At 48.0% G+C, this 12,467-nt stretch overlaps 1 protein-coding gene across 1 annotated transcript; it reads left to right on the top strand.

Moving 5' to 3' along the window:
- Positions 1–260: 260 nt before the first annotated feature.
- Positions 261–11,563, top strand: polr1e (RNA polymerase I subunit E). Its single transcript, XM_084200749.1, has 12 exons — positions 261–368; positions 3,405–3,508; positions 3,893–3,969; positions 4,387–4,472; positions 5,538–5,596; positions 5,837–5,981; positions 7,194–7,304; positions 9,381–9,477; positions 9,553–9,683; positions 10,191–10,272; positions 10,635–10,766; positions 11,236–11,563. Exons 1-12 carry the CDS (start codon positions 305–307, stop codon positions 11,399–11,401), a joined length of 1,254 nt encoding a protein of 417 aa, XP_084056875.1. The 5' UTR covers positions 261–304; the 3' UTR covers positions 11,402–11,563.
- Positions 11,564–12,467: the final 904 nt, after the last annotated feature.

Raw genomic sequence — 12,467 nt, 5'->3', positions numbered from 1 at the left:
GAGTTGCAGTACCACTCCTTGCCATAGGACGTCGCTGCAGTTTGTGGGGCTCCTATGTCCTCACCGGGGTAACGAGCTGCAGTACCACTCCTTGCCACAGGACGTCGCTGCAGTTTGTGGGGCTCCTATGTCCTCACCGGGTAACGAGCTGCAGTACCACTCCTTGCCACAGGACGTCGCTGCAGTTTGTGGGGCTCCTATGTCCTCACCGGGTAACGAGTTGCAGTACCACTCCTTGCCATAGGACGTCGCTGCAGTTTGTGGGCGAATATCTCAAGATTGTTTAGGTCCGTGACTGACAAACATGGAGGCAAACTGCACGTTGGTTTGCTGTGAAGAGGAGAGAGAAACCGATAAAGCTGTTATTGGTAAATATCCTATTTATGTCACAGGCTATTATTGATTTTAAATACATGTTTAATTACATGATTTAATTTAAGCGTCCCCAAGCATTGACATCACTGAAATCCACCCTGTTCCGTCGTTCACGTGGGTGCTCTCATGCTAGCGCAGTAACGTTAACGGGATACTTCGGGATTTTTTCATTGAAGTCCTTTATCTTACTTCCCAAGAGTCAAATTAACTAATGGGTACGATTTTTTTTTATGTCTCTGCATCCAGTATGAAGGAAGTTAAGAGGTAGGTTGGCGAGCCAATGCTAACTAGCGTAATGACCGGAAGTCTGTGTAATCTACTAGCAGTTACCATAGACTTCCAGTCATTGCGCTAACGCTAATTAGCAAACTTCCTTCGAACTGCAGGCAGAGACATTAGCTAACTAAGTTTATTTAGCTAACATTCCGTTATCTAACATTCAATTAACGTTAGCTGGGTGATATTATTTAAATCTTAGTTAAAGTTACTTTTTAGGGACTAAAAGGTATTTAACTATATTGATTAATCTGGCACCATCAACCATAGTTAGCCAGCAGAGCCGACCCACCTGCTTGCTGCTGCACTAGGGTCAGACAGCATTCCTGTGTAGATTTAAGACACAGCAGAGCTGGGTGAGATATGGCTCGGAAAACGTTCCTCAATCCAGGGAGGAGAAATGAGTTGTACTCCGAATTGGCCCATAATACCCATAAAACCTAGCGGTTAAACAGGGAAATGGTTCCAAGCGTTTTTCCACCATTAATTTTTCCCATAGGGAATTTTAGAAACACTTAAAATAAGGGGGCTGTGTTTCGTGTAGGCTTATCCTGGCGTGACGTTTTGATAACCATGTCAATCTCGCTCTTATCAATATATTCAGCTCTATTTACTCTGATTCGAAAATGCTATTTACCATAAAAGTAGACATAATGCAAAACTACAAATCCCTGCAAGCTCCTGCAGGTCATCTCTAGCTGACACCTTTGCTAACAGGTATTGTGTCGTTTTAGAACTTGCACAAGACGGTTCACAGAATTGTCAATTTAAAGACATTTATTAATTCCTACATTTAGCTAAGATTAGATAGTTAATCCAGAGATTCTTACCTTTGCCTTGATTCGGCCGGCTCGTCCAGATCATCATCATGGCATTTGTTGTTCTTTATGATAGCCACATTAGCAGCCAATTAGCATTTCATGTTTGGGGGGTTAAATACAGGCAAATATATTAATAAAAGTCATGGTTATCAAAACGTCAAGCCAGGGTAAGCCTACGTGAAACACAGCCCTTATTTTAAGCGTTTCTAAAATCCCCTATGGGAAAAATGAATGGTGGAAAAAATGATTGGAACCATTTCCCTGTTTGACCGCTAGGTGTTATGGGTATTATGACTCATAGTGTGGTACTCTATTATCCCAGCTGTTACATTTGAGAAGATTGAACGACTGCTAGTTTTTATGGAAAACTGACCGCTTCGATCCTCATGCTAGGTAGCAGAAGCCACAGCAGCCATTTTGGAATGGCAGTGTCAGCCAATCAGCTCATTTGTTGTGCAGCTGTAAGCAAGCGGGTCGGGTCTGCTGGCTACCATACAGGATGTTCCATATATAGTGTTCTATTTTTTGACCAGGTGGTGGCGCCCTATCCCCATACTGCTAGTGTACCACTTTTGACCAGGTGGTGGCGCCCTATCCCCATACAGCTAGTGTACCACTTTTGACCAGGTGGTGGCGCCCTATCCCCATACTGCTAGTGTACCACTTTTGACCAGGTGGTGGCGCCCTATCCCCATACAGCTAGTGTACCACTTTTGACCAGGTGGTGGCGCCCTGTATTGTGCCCTACTTTTGACCAGGGACAGTGGGATAGATAGCTGACTAGTGGTGGCTTCAGCATGATGAATGTCCATTGGGGTGTGGGCAGGGTAAAATAGACGTTTGTGGGGGTTAAATGTCCATAGGGGGGTAGGAAGACCTGGGGGAGGGGGGGCAATCCTTGCGGTCCGCGGCGGTGGAGTTGCGGTACCAGGCTGTGATGCAGCCCGACAGTATGCTCTCGATGGTGCTACTGTAGAACACTGTGAAGGCCCTCGGGGACAGGACACATTTCTTCAGCATCCTGAGGGTTGAAGAGTCGCTGTCGTGCCTTCTTCACCACGGTGTCCGAGGGCCCTCGCATCTTCTGAGATGTGCACCTCGAGGAACTTGACGTGATTTACCGTCTCCGCGGCAGCCCAGTTGATGAGGATGGGGGCGTGTTTCCAGCATGGTTCCTCCTGAAGTCCACAATCAGCTCCTTTGTTTTGCTGACGTTGAGGGGAGAGGTTGGTTACCCTGGCAACACGCCGTCAGTCTGACGTTGAGGGGAGAGGTTGTTTACCTGGCACCACGCCGTCAGACTGACGTTGAGGGGAGAGGTTGGTTACCCTGGCACCACGCCGTCAGACTGACGTTGAGGGAGAGGTTGTTTCCCTGGCACCACGCCGTCAGACTGACGTTGAGGGGAGAGGTTGTTTCCCTGGCACCATGCCGTCAGACTGACGTTGAGGGGAGAGGTTGTTTCCCTGGCAACAAGCCGTCAGACTGACGTTGAGGGGAGAGGTTGTTTCCCTGGCACCACGCCGTCAGAGAGCCCACCTCCTCCCTGTAGGTCGTCTCGTCGTTGGTGGTGATCAGGCCGACCACTGTCATATCCTCGGTGAACTTGATGATGGAGTTGGAACTGTGTGGAGATGCAGTCGTGGGTATACAGGGAGTACAGGAGGGGACTGAGGACGCACCCTTGTGGGGCCCCGGTGTTGAGAATCAGGGTCGAGGAGGTAATGTGTTGCCTACCTTCACCACCAGGGGGGGCGGCCCAACAGGAAGTCCAGGACCCAGTTGCACAGGGAGGAAGGAGTTCAGTCCCAGGGCCGTGATCTTAGTGGTGAGCAATGAGGGCACTATGGTATTGAAGGCCGAGCTGTAGTCGATGAACAGCATCCTCACACATGCATTCATATCAATCATCGATCCGCTTCTCCTCAACAGTTCAGTTCTCTAATGGCAACCTGAGAAACACGGAGCAGCTGGACTTCAGCTTCTACAAGAACATCGATGAGACCAACCCCAGGAAGAAGCACCGACGCATGCTGGTGAGACCACTGCAACTGCTGTAGGGGTGAAGTTGCCTGTAGACGCTGATCTCGGATCAGTTTTGGATCTGTACCAAGGGGACACTTCGCCCCCGGGGAGCACAACACTTAGTTGTCCTTCTGTAGATAAATACCAGGACACTTCACCCCCGGGGAGCACAACACTTAGTTGTCCTTCTGTAGATAAATACCAGGACACTTCACCCCAGGGAGCACAACACTTAGTTGTCCTTCTGTAGATAAATACCGGGACACTTCACCCCGGGGAGCACAACACTTAGTTGTCCTTCTGTAGATAAATACCGGGACACTTTGGTTAAAACACCATTCGTTGTTTCTGTGATTAGGCCACATCTCTCTGACATGGTCTTTTTTCTGACTCAGGTTGCAGAATCAGACAGACTCTCCTATGTTGGGAATAACTTTGGAACGGGATCCCTAAAGTGCAACAACCTTTGCAAGTAAGTTTATTTCAGAGTTAAAAAAAAAAAACCCAGCTCAGTCCAGTTTTCTGAATGTTGTAGTTGGACACCCCCATGCTACAGCTGTTATCAACACAGTGGGGACCACTTTTTATTGTTTGAACTGCAGATTGATTCTTTGACAAATCTGTACACCATGTGTACAGCTATTATGTCCCTCGGCTGTTTACCGAAACAGTGGCAGGGTGACCATGTGTGTTATTATATTCCAGGTATTATGTCCTCAGCTGTTTACCAAAACAGTGGCAGGGTGACCATGTGTGTTATTATATTATGTCCTCAGCTGTTTACCAAAACAGTGGCAGGGTGACAATGTGTGTTATTATATTCCAGGTATTATGTCCTCAGCTGTTTACCAAAACAGTGGCAGGGTGACCATGTGTTCTTATATTCCAGGTATTATGTGGGGGTGCTGAACAAGGAGACCATGAGGATGGAGGTGCACAGCGCTCAACTCTTCAACATGCAGCCCATCATCCCAGGTAAAGCTAACCCTTAAACATCGTGTCAATGTGACGTTCTACGCCAGAAACCCTTCAGCATCGTGTCAATGTGACGTTCCACCTGCTACGCCAGAAACCAACCAAAATCGACTTTTACTTCGTATTATTTAAATTTCACAAGACAGAATGGGTCAGCCACCGAGAATTGAACCTCTGCGATTCTTGAGCTTGGACGCTGCCATTGCAGTACAGCAGCTTTCGTTGATTTCAAAAGGAAGTTTTCCCTCAGTGTCTGATGTCTGTAGTGTAGCAGGGCCGTAAGGATACAGAGGGACTACTCTCCAAGGCATCGACCCAATCCCAAATCAACCCCTACGCCCTACGCCAGGGTTCTTCAATTCCGGTCCTGGAGGGCCGAAACACCTCTGTTTTTCATCCTCTCCTTCTAAATCAGGGGCTAATTCAGACCTGGGACACCAGGTGAGTGCGATTAACTACCAGGTAGAAATAAAAAACAGAAGTGTTTCGGCCCTCCAGGACCGGAATTGAAGGACCCTGCCAATCCCAAATCAACCCCTACGCCCTAAGCCCTACGCCCTAAGCCCTTGTGGAGATCTGGGAGGATTTGACAGCCCTCTCTGATAGGTGGAAGCTTCACCATATGACCTACACTAGCGTTTCAAATGGGTTGAAATCAGGTGAGTTTTCCCGGGACTACAACAAAAATGTTTGCTGTCGGGGGTACTGGAGGACTGGAGTTGGGAAACACTGACCTATACCAATCAAAATCTCAGATCTCCACAAGCACATTGAGGTTGATTTGGGATTGGGCCATCAACTACTGTTTTAAAAACAGTTGGATGAATGGCTGTCCAAAATCAAATCAAATGTTATGTCACATGCGCCGAATACAACAGGTTATAGACCTTACTGTGAAATGCGTACTGACAAGCCCTTAACTGACGTAACTGGGATGTTGCTCTGCCTGCCTGACGTAACTGGGATGTTTGCTCTGCCTGCCTGACGTAACTGGGATGTTGCTCTGCCTGCCTGACGTAACTGGGATGTTTGCTCTGCCTGACTAACATGTTGTCTGTTTCCCAGGGGAGTCGTCTACAGCGAATGATGCGTCCCAGAACACAGATCTAACATACAGGGAGAAGGTACCTTCATTCGTCTCTGTTAAAACAGAACTGGAGCGTTCTGTTAGTCTTGAACCCCTCCCCCTTTAGTCTCTAGCCCAGGGGTTAGAATCTCTACATACTTCCTATCAAGGTTTAACACATTTTTAAGTGTTGTTGTTTGTTTTTACTAAATCCACTGCGGGCTACATTTTCAATCTGCATTTGATCACGTCAATCATCCCGTAATGAGTAACGTATCACCCCCCCCCCCCCGACAAGGTGGACTCTCTGATCGAGGCGTTTGGCACCAACAAGCAGAAGAGAGCTCTGAGCTCCAGGAGGCTGAACCAGGTGGGCAGTGAGACCCTGCAGAGTGCAGTAGCCAAGGCTGCCCACTCCGTCATCGACCAGAAGGGCCTGGAAGGTAAAACAAAACACTCACCTACAGTGCATTCGGAAAGTATTCAAGACCCCCCCCCCCCCCCTTCCCCCCCGTTTTTTTTCTCCACATTTTGTTATGTTACAGCCTTATTCTAAAATCGATTACATAATTCCCCCCCCCCCCCCCCCCAATCTACACACCTGCCTATTGAAATCACTGGCCACTTTAAGAAATGGAACACTAGTCACTTTTAATAATGTTTACATATCTTGCACTACTCATCTCATATGTATATACTGCATTCTATTCTATATTATTCTACTGTATCTTAGTCCATGCCGCTCTGTCATTGCTTGTCCATATATGTATATATTCTTAAATTCCATTCCTTACTAGTTTTGTGTGTATTGGGTATATGTTGTGAAATTGTTAGATATTACTTGTTAGATATTACTGCACTGTCGGAGCTAGAAGCACAAGCATTTCGCTACACCCACAATAACATCTGCTAAACACGTGTATGTGACAAATAAACATTTGATTTGAATACCCCATAATAACAAAGCGAAAACAGGTATAGAAATGTTTGCAAATTTATTAAAAATAAAAACCCTTTTGCTATGAGACTCGAAATTGAGCTCAGGTGCATCCTGTTTCGATTGATCATCCTTGATGTTTCTACAACTTGATTGGAGTCCACCTGTGGTAAATTAAATTGATTGAACATGATTTGGAAAGGCACACACCTGTCTAGATAAGGTCCCACAGTTGACAGTGCATGTCAGAGCGAAAACATTTACATTTACATCATTTAGCAGACGCTCTTATCCAGAGCGACTTACAAATTGGTGCAACCCAACCATGAGGTCGAAGGAATTGTTCGTAGAGACCCGAGACAGGATTGTGTCAAGGCACAGATCTGGGGAAGGGTACCAAAACATTTCTGCAGCATTGAAGGTCCCCAAGAACACAGTGGCCTCCATCATTCTTAAATGGAAGAAGTTTGGAACCACCAAGACTCTTCCTAGAGCTGGCCGCCCGGCCAAACTGAGCAATCGGGGGAGAAGGGCCTTGGTCAGGGAGGTGACCAAGAACCCGATGGTCACTCGATGGTGTTACACACACACACCTGTCCAGTAACACACACACACACCTGTCCAGTAACACACACAGACACACACCTGTCCAGTAACACACACACACACCTGTCCAGTCACACACACACCTGAAACATAGTAAATGCTCCCCCCCCAGCTCTGCAGCAGGAGGTGACTCAGACAGAGTCCCAGTCTGAAGTATCTCATTACCTCCCCCCCTGCAACCCCGACGCTGACACACCTCAACACGTCTACCTGTTTGACGACAGTATCCTTCACCTGGACACTGTGTGTGTGTGTGTGTGTGTGTGTGTGTGTGTGAGAGAGAGCAGGTAAAGGTGTGTGTATGACCGACCTCAAGTCCCAAGTGTGTGTGTCCAGGTTAAGCTGTGTGTGTGTCCAGGTTAAGCTGTGTGTGTGTGTGTCCAGGTTAAGCTGTGTGTGTCCAGGTTAAGCTGTGTGTGTGTGTGTGTGTCCAGGTTAAGCTGTGTGTGTGTGTCCAGGTTAAGCTGTGTGTGTGTGTCCAGGTTAAGCTGTGTGTGTGTCCAGGTTAAGCTGTGTGTGTGTCCAGGTTAAGCTGTGTGTGTGTCCAGGTTAAGCTGTGTGTGTGTCCAGGTTAAGCTGTGTGTGTGTGTGACCCCAGGTTAAGCTGTGTGTGTGTCCAGGTTAAGCTGTGTGTGTGTCCAGGTTAAGCTGTGTGTGTGTCCAGGTTAAGCTGTGTGTGTGTCCAGGTTAAGCTGTGTGTGTCCAGGTTAAGCTGTGTGTGTGTGTGTGACCCCAGGTTAAGCTGTGTGTGTGTCCAGGTTAAGCTGTGTGTGTGTCCAGGTTAAGCTGTGTGTGTATGTCCAGGTTAAGCTGTGTGTCTGTCCAGGTTAAGCTGTGTGTGTGTCCAGGTTAAGCTGTGTGACCCCAGGTTAAGCTGTGTGTGTGTCCAGGTTAAGCTGTGTGTCCAGGTTAAGCTGTGTGTGTGTCCAGGTTAAGCTGTGTGTGTGTCCAGGTTAAGCTGTGTGTGTCCAGGTTAAGCTGTGTGTGTGTCCAGGTTACGCTGTGTGTGTGTCCAGGTTAAGCTGTGTGTGTGTCCAGGTTAAGCTGTGTGTGTGTCCAGGTTAAGCTGTGTGTGTGTCCAGGTTAAGCTGTGTGTGTGTCCAGGTTAAGCTGTGTGTGTGTCCAGGTTAAGCTGTGTGTGTGTCCAGGTTAAGCTGTGTGTCCAGGTTAAGCTGTGTGTCTGTCCAGGTTAAGCTGTGTGTGTGTGTGTCCAGGTTAAGCTGTGTGTGTGTGTCCAGGTTAAGCTGTGTGTGTGTGTCCAGGTTAAGCTGTGTGTGTGTGTCCAGGTTAAGCTGTGTGTGTGTGTGTCCAGGTTAAGCTGTGTGTGTGTGTGTCCAGGTTAAGCTGTGTGTGTGTCCAGGTTAAGCTGTGTGTGTGTCCAGGTTAAGCTGTGTGTGTGTCCAGGTTAAGCTGTGTGTGTGTGTGTCCAGGTTAAGCTGTGTGTGTGTGTGTGTCCAGGTTAAGCTGTGTGTGTGTGTGTGTCCAGGTTAAGCTGTGTGTGTGTGTGTCCAGGTTAAGCTGTGTGTGTGTGTCCAGGTTAAGCTGTGTGTGTGTGTGTGTGTCCAGGTTAAGCTGTGTGTGTGTGTGTGTGTCCAGGTTAAGCTGTGTGTGTGTGTGTCCAGGTTAAGCTGTGTGTGTGTGTGTCCAGGTTAAGCTGTGTGTGTGTGTGTCCAGGTTAAGCTGTGTGTGTGTGTGTCCAGGTTAAGCTGTGTGTGTGTGTGTCCAGGTTAAGCTGTGTGTGTGTGTGTCCAGGTTAAGCTGTGTGTGTGTGTGTCCAGGTTAAGCTGTGTGTCTGTCCAGGTTAAGCTGTGTGTGTGTCCAGGTTAAGCTGTGTGTGTGTCCAGGTTAAGCTGTGTGTGTGTCCAGGTTAAGCTGTGTGTCTGTCCAGGTTAAGCTGTGTGTGTGTCCAGGTTAAGCTGTGTGTCTGTCCAGGTTAAGCTGTGTGTCTGTCCAGGTTAAGCTGTGTGTGTGTCCAGGTTAAGCTGTGTGTGTGTCCAGGTTAAGCTGTGTGTGTGTGTCCAGGTTAAGCTGTGTGTGTGTCCAGGTTAAGCTGTGTGTGTGTCCAGGTTAAGCTGTGTGTGTGTCCAGGTTAAGCTGTGTGTGTGTCCAGGTTAAGCTGTGTGTGTGTGTGTGTGTGTCCAGGTTAAGCTGTGTGTGTCCAGGTTAAGCTGTGTGTCCAGGTTAAGCTGTGTGTGTGTCCAGGTTAAGCTGTGTGTGTGTCCAGGTTAAGCTGTGTGTGTGTCCAGGTTAAGCTGTGTGTGTCCAGGTTAAGCTGTGTGTGTCCTTACCTGAGTCCCAGTCCTGTCTCCAGTGGAATATGATGCCCTGGATGCTGCTGGTTCTAAGATGGCCGCCCTGACCCCAGAGGAACTACAGAAGATGACAGACGATGGAGGGTAGGACTTACAACCCTGCTACTGTTGACATGTTCTCGTTGTTGACATGTTGTTGTTGACATGTTGTTGTTCCAGGTGTCTGAGCGTGGTGCGTCAGTTGGAGACCCTGCCAAGAGAGGGCGTGGCCAGAGAGAAACGGGCGCGCTGTGCCTTCTACCTCCACCTGCTGCTCAGGCTGGCGCGGCAGAAAAACATCACTCGCAAGTGTGAGTGCCACGCTGTGTGTGTGTGTGTGTGTGTGTGTGTGTCTGTGTGTACATTAACGAGAAGCAAGTGTTGTCTTTTTAAAAGGTAATCCTCGCTTGAGCCTTCATCTGTAGCGTTTACAGAGAATGATCTCTCTGAACATCAGGGGGGAAACTGCCTTTTAAAAAGGCACGCTGTCGACAACAGGCCTTTGATTGAATCATCCAGAACATTAAGGGTTGTGTTAATGTTGTTTTCCAGTCGGGCAGGAGGAGGCCAGTCCTCGTATCATCCAGACCATTTAAGGGTTGTGTTAATGTTGTTTTCCAGTCGGGCAGGAGGATGCCTGTCCTCGTATCATCCAGACCATTTAAGTGTTAATGTTGTTTTCCAGTCGGGCAGGAGGAGGCCAGTCCTCGTATCATCCAGACCATTTAAGTGTTAATGTTGTTTTCCAGTCGGGCAGGAGGAGGCCAGTCCTCGTATCATCCAGACCATTTAAGGGTTGTGTTAATGTTGTTTTCCAGTCGGGCAGGAGGAGGGCTGTCCTCATATCATCCAGAAAAAGCTGATGAGGACCTTCACCGTGGAGACCTTCAACAACGGCAGGTAGCTGTATAACTAAACAGGCACCCTGTGCTCTATATAGGGGTGACCTTTGACCCGGGCCCATAGTCTGCTTCTCAAAATGGTACCTTACATAGATACACTGTGTATGGAATAGACCTCTCCTTACTCTGAGGTAAAAACACATGATTTAGTTCAATGCACCAAGCTATATTGGGGAATAGTGTGTGAGTAGGGTGGAGAACGTTGTTGATGCGTGTGAATATACCTACGTGTGTGTGTGTGTGTGTGTGTGTCTGTCTGTGTGTGTGTGTGTGTGTGTGTGTGTGTCTGTGTGTGTGTCTGTGTGTGTGTCTGTGTGTGTCTGTCTGTCTGTGTGTGTGTCTGTGTGTGTGTCTGTGTAGGGTGCAGAACGTGGTGTCCACGTCGATGCGTGTGAAGGTGGCCGCGTACTGCCTGACCCTGCTGCTCCACATGGGGGACATGACCTCTGACCTCACACTGCTACACAGAGACCTGGGGGTCACAGAGAAAAGGTGAGAGACACTGCTACACAGAGACCTGGGGGTCACAGAGAAAAGGTGAGAGACACTGGTACACAGAGACCTGGGGGTCACAGAGAAAAGGTGAGAGACACTGGTACACAGAGACCTGGGGGTCACAGAGAAAAGGTGAGAGACACTGGTACACAGAGACCTGGGGGTCACAGAGAAAAGGTGAGAGACACTGCTACACAGAGACCTGGGGGTCACAGAGAAAAGGTGAGAGAGAGAGAGAATCTCCTCTGTAGCTCAATTGGTAGAGCGTGGCGCTTGTAACGCCAGGGTAGTGGGTTCGATCCCCCGGGACCACCCATACGTAAAAATGTATGCACACATGCCTCTAAGTCGCTTTGGATAAAAGCGTCTGCTAAATGGCATATTATTATTTATTATTACTATGAATCATGTCAAACACAAAAGCAACAGCGTTCCTGATCTTCTCTCTCTCCCTGTGTGTGTTTAGGATCGTGGAGGTGGCCAAGTCGATGGGGCTGACCCTGGTCAGACATGCCTGTGTGAAGGGGGACGATGCTGGGCCGACAGCTGATAACAGACTGGCTTCGCTGGTGCTCCCCCTCGTCAAATACCAACCGTTCTCAGAGATACGCAAACGCAAAAGAATGCGGTAGGGAAAGGGAGGAAGACGTTGGTAGAGAGAGAGAGAGAGAGAGAGGGGAGAGGTGTGCTTAAATATTACCTAGGAAGAGAAGGAGATGGATACTAGAGACCCTCACAAAGTGTTCTGTAAACAAAATGAAACATTTAAAGTAATAAAACAAAAGTCAATTCAGGTTGTGTGTGATGTCATATCTAGCTCTGTCAGGACACTACCTAAACTGTCTGGGAGAACTCTGTCAGGACACTACCTAAACTGTCTGGGAGAACTCTGTCAGGACACTACCTAAACTGTCTGGGAGAACTCTGTCAGGACACTACCTAAACTGTCTGGGAGAACTCTGTCAGGACACTACCTAAACTGTCTGGGAGAACTCTGTCAGGACACTACCTAAACTGTCTGGGAGAACTCTGTCAGGACACTACCTAAACTGTCTGGGAGAACTCTGTCAGGACACTACCTAAACTGTCTGGGAGAACTCTGTCAGGACACTACCTAAACTGTCTGGGAGAACTCTGTCAGGACACTACCTAAACTGGTCTGGGAGAACTCTGTCAGGACACTACCTAAACTGTCTGGGAGAACTCTGTCAGGACACTACCTAAACTGTCTGGGAGAACTCTGTCAGGACACTACCTAAACTGTCTGGGAGAACTCTGTCAGGACACTACCTAAACTGTCTGGGAGAACTCTGTCAGGACACTACCTAAACTGTCTGGGAGAACTCTGTCAGGACACTACCTAAACTGTCTGGGAGAACAGATGAAGTGACTTATTTGGTGCTTGAAAACATTTTAGAAAGCACAGTAAAAAAAACAGACGCTGGTAGACTTTACATATTGGGACATTTCAGTGAGGAGACAAAACAGGACTTTTGAGAAAGAAAGGTGATTTGTTGTTATTATTAAGGCCAGGAGTTATTCCTAGTCAGGTGGGGTCACACCGTCAGGTAAAACTCCAGTCCCTAACCACTGATACCACACCAGTCACAGTGGTTAAACATGGTAAAGTCACAGCTGAATACCGTCCATGATACCACACCAGTCACAGCTGAATACCGTCCATGATACCACACCAGT

This window comes from Coregonus lavaretus (assembly GCF_964263955.1).
Source record: "Coregonus lavaretus genome assembly, contig: HAP1_SCAFFOLD_2953, whole genome shotgun sequence".
Lineage (NCBI taxonomy): Eukaryota > Metazoa > Chordata > Actinopteri > Salmoniformes > Salmonidae > Coregonus > Coregonus lavaretus.
The sequence above is the reverse complement of the archived record's forward strand: the minus strand, read 5'-3'. Positions and strand labels throughout refer to the sequence as shown.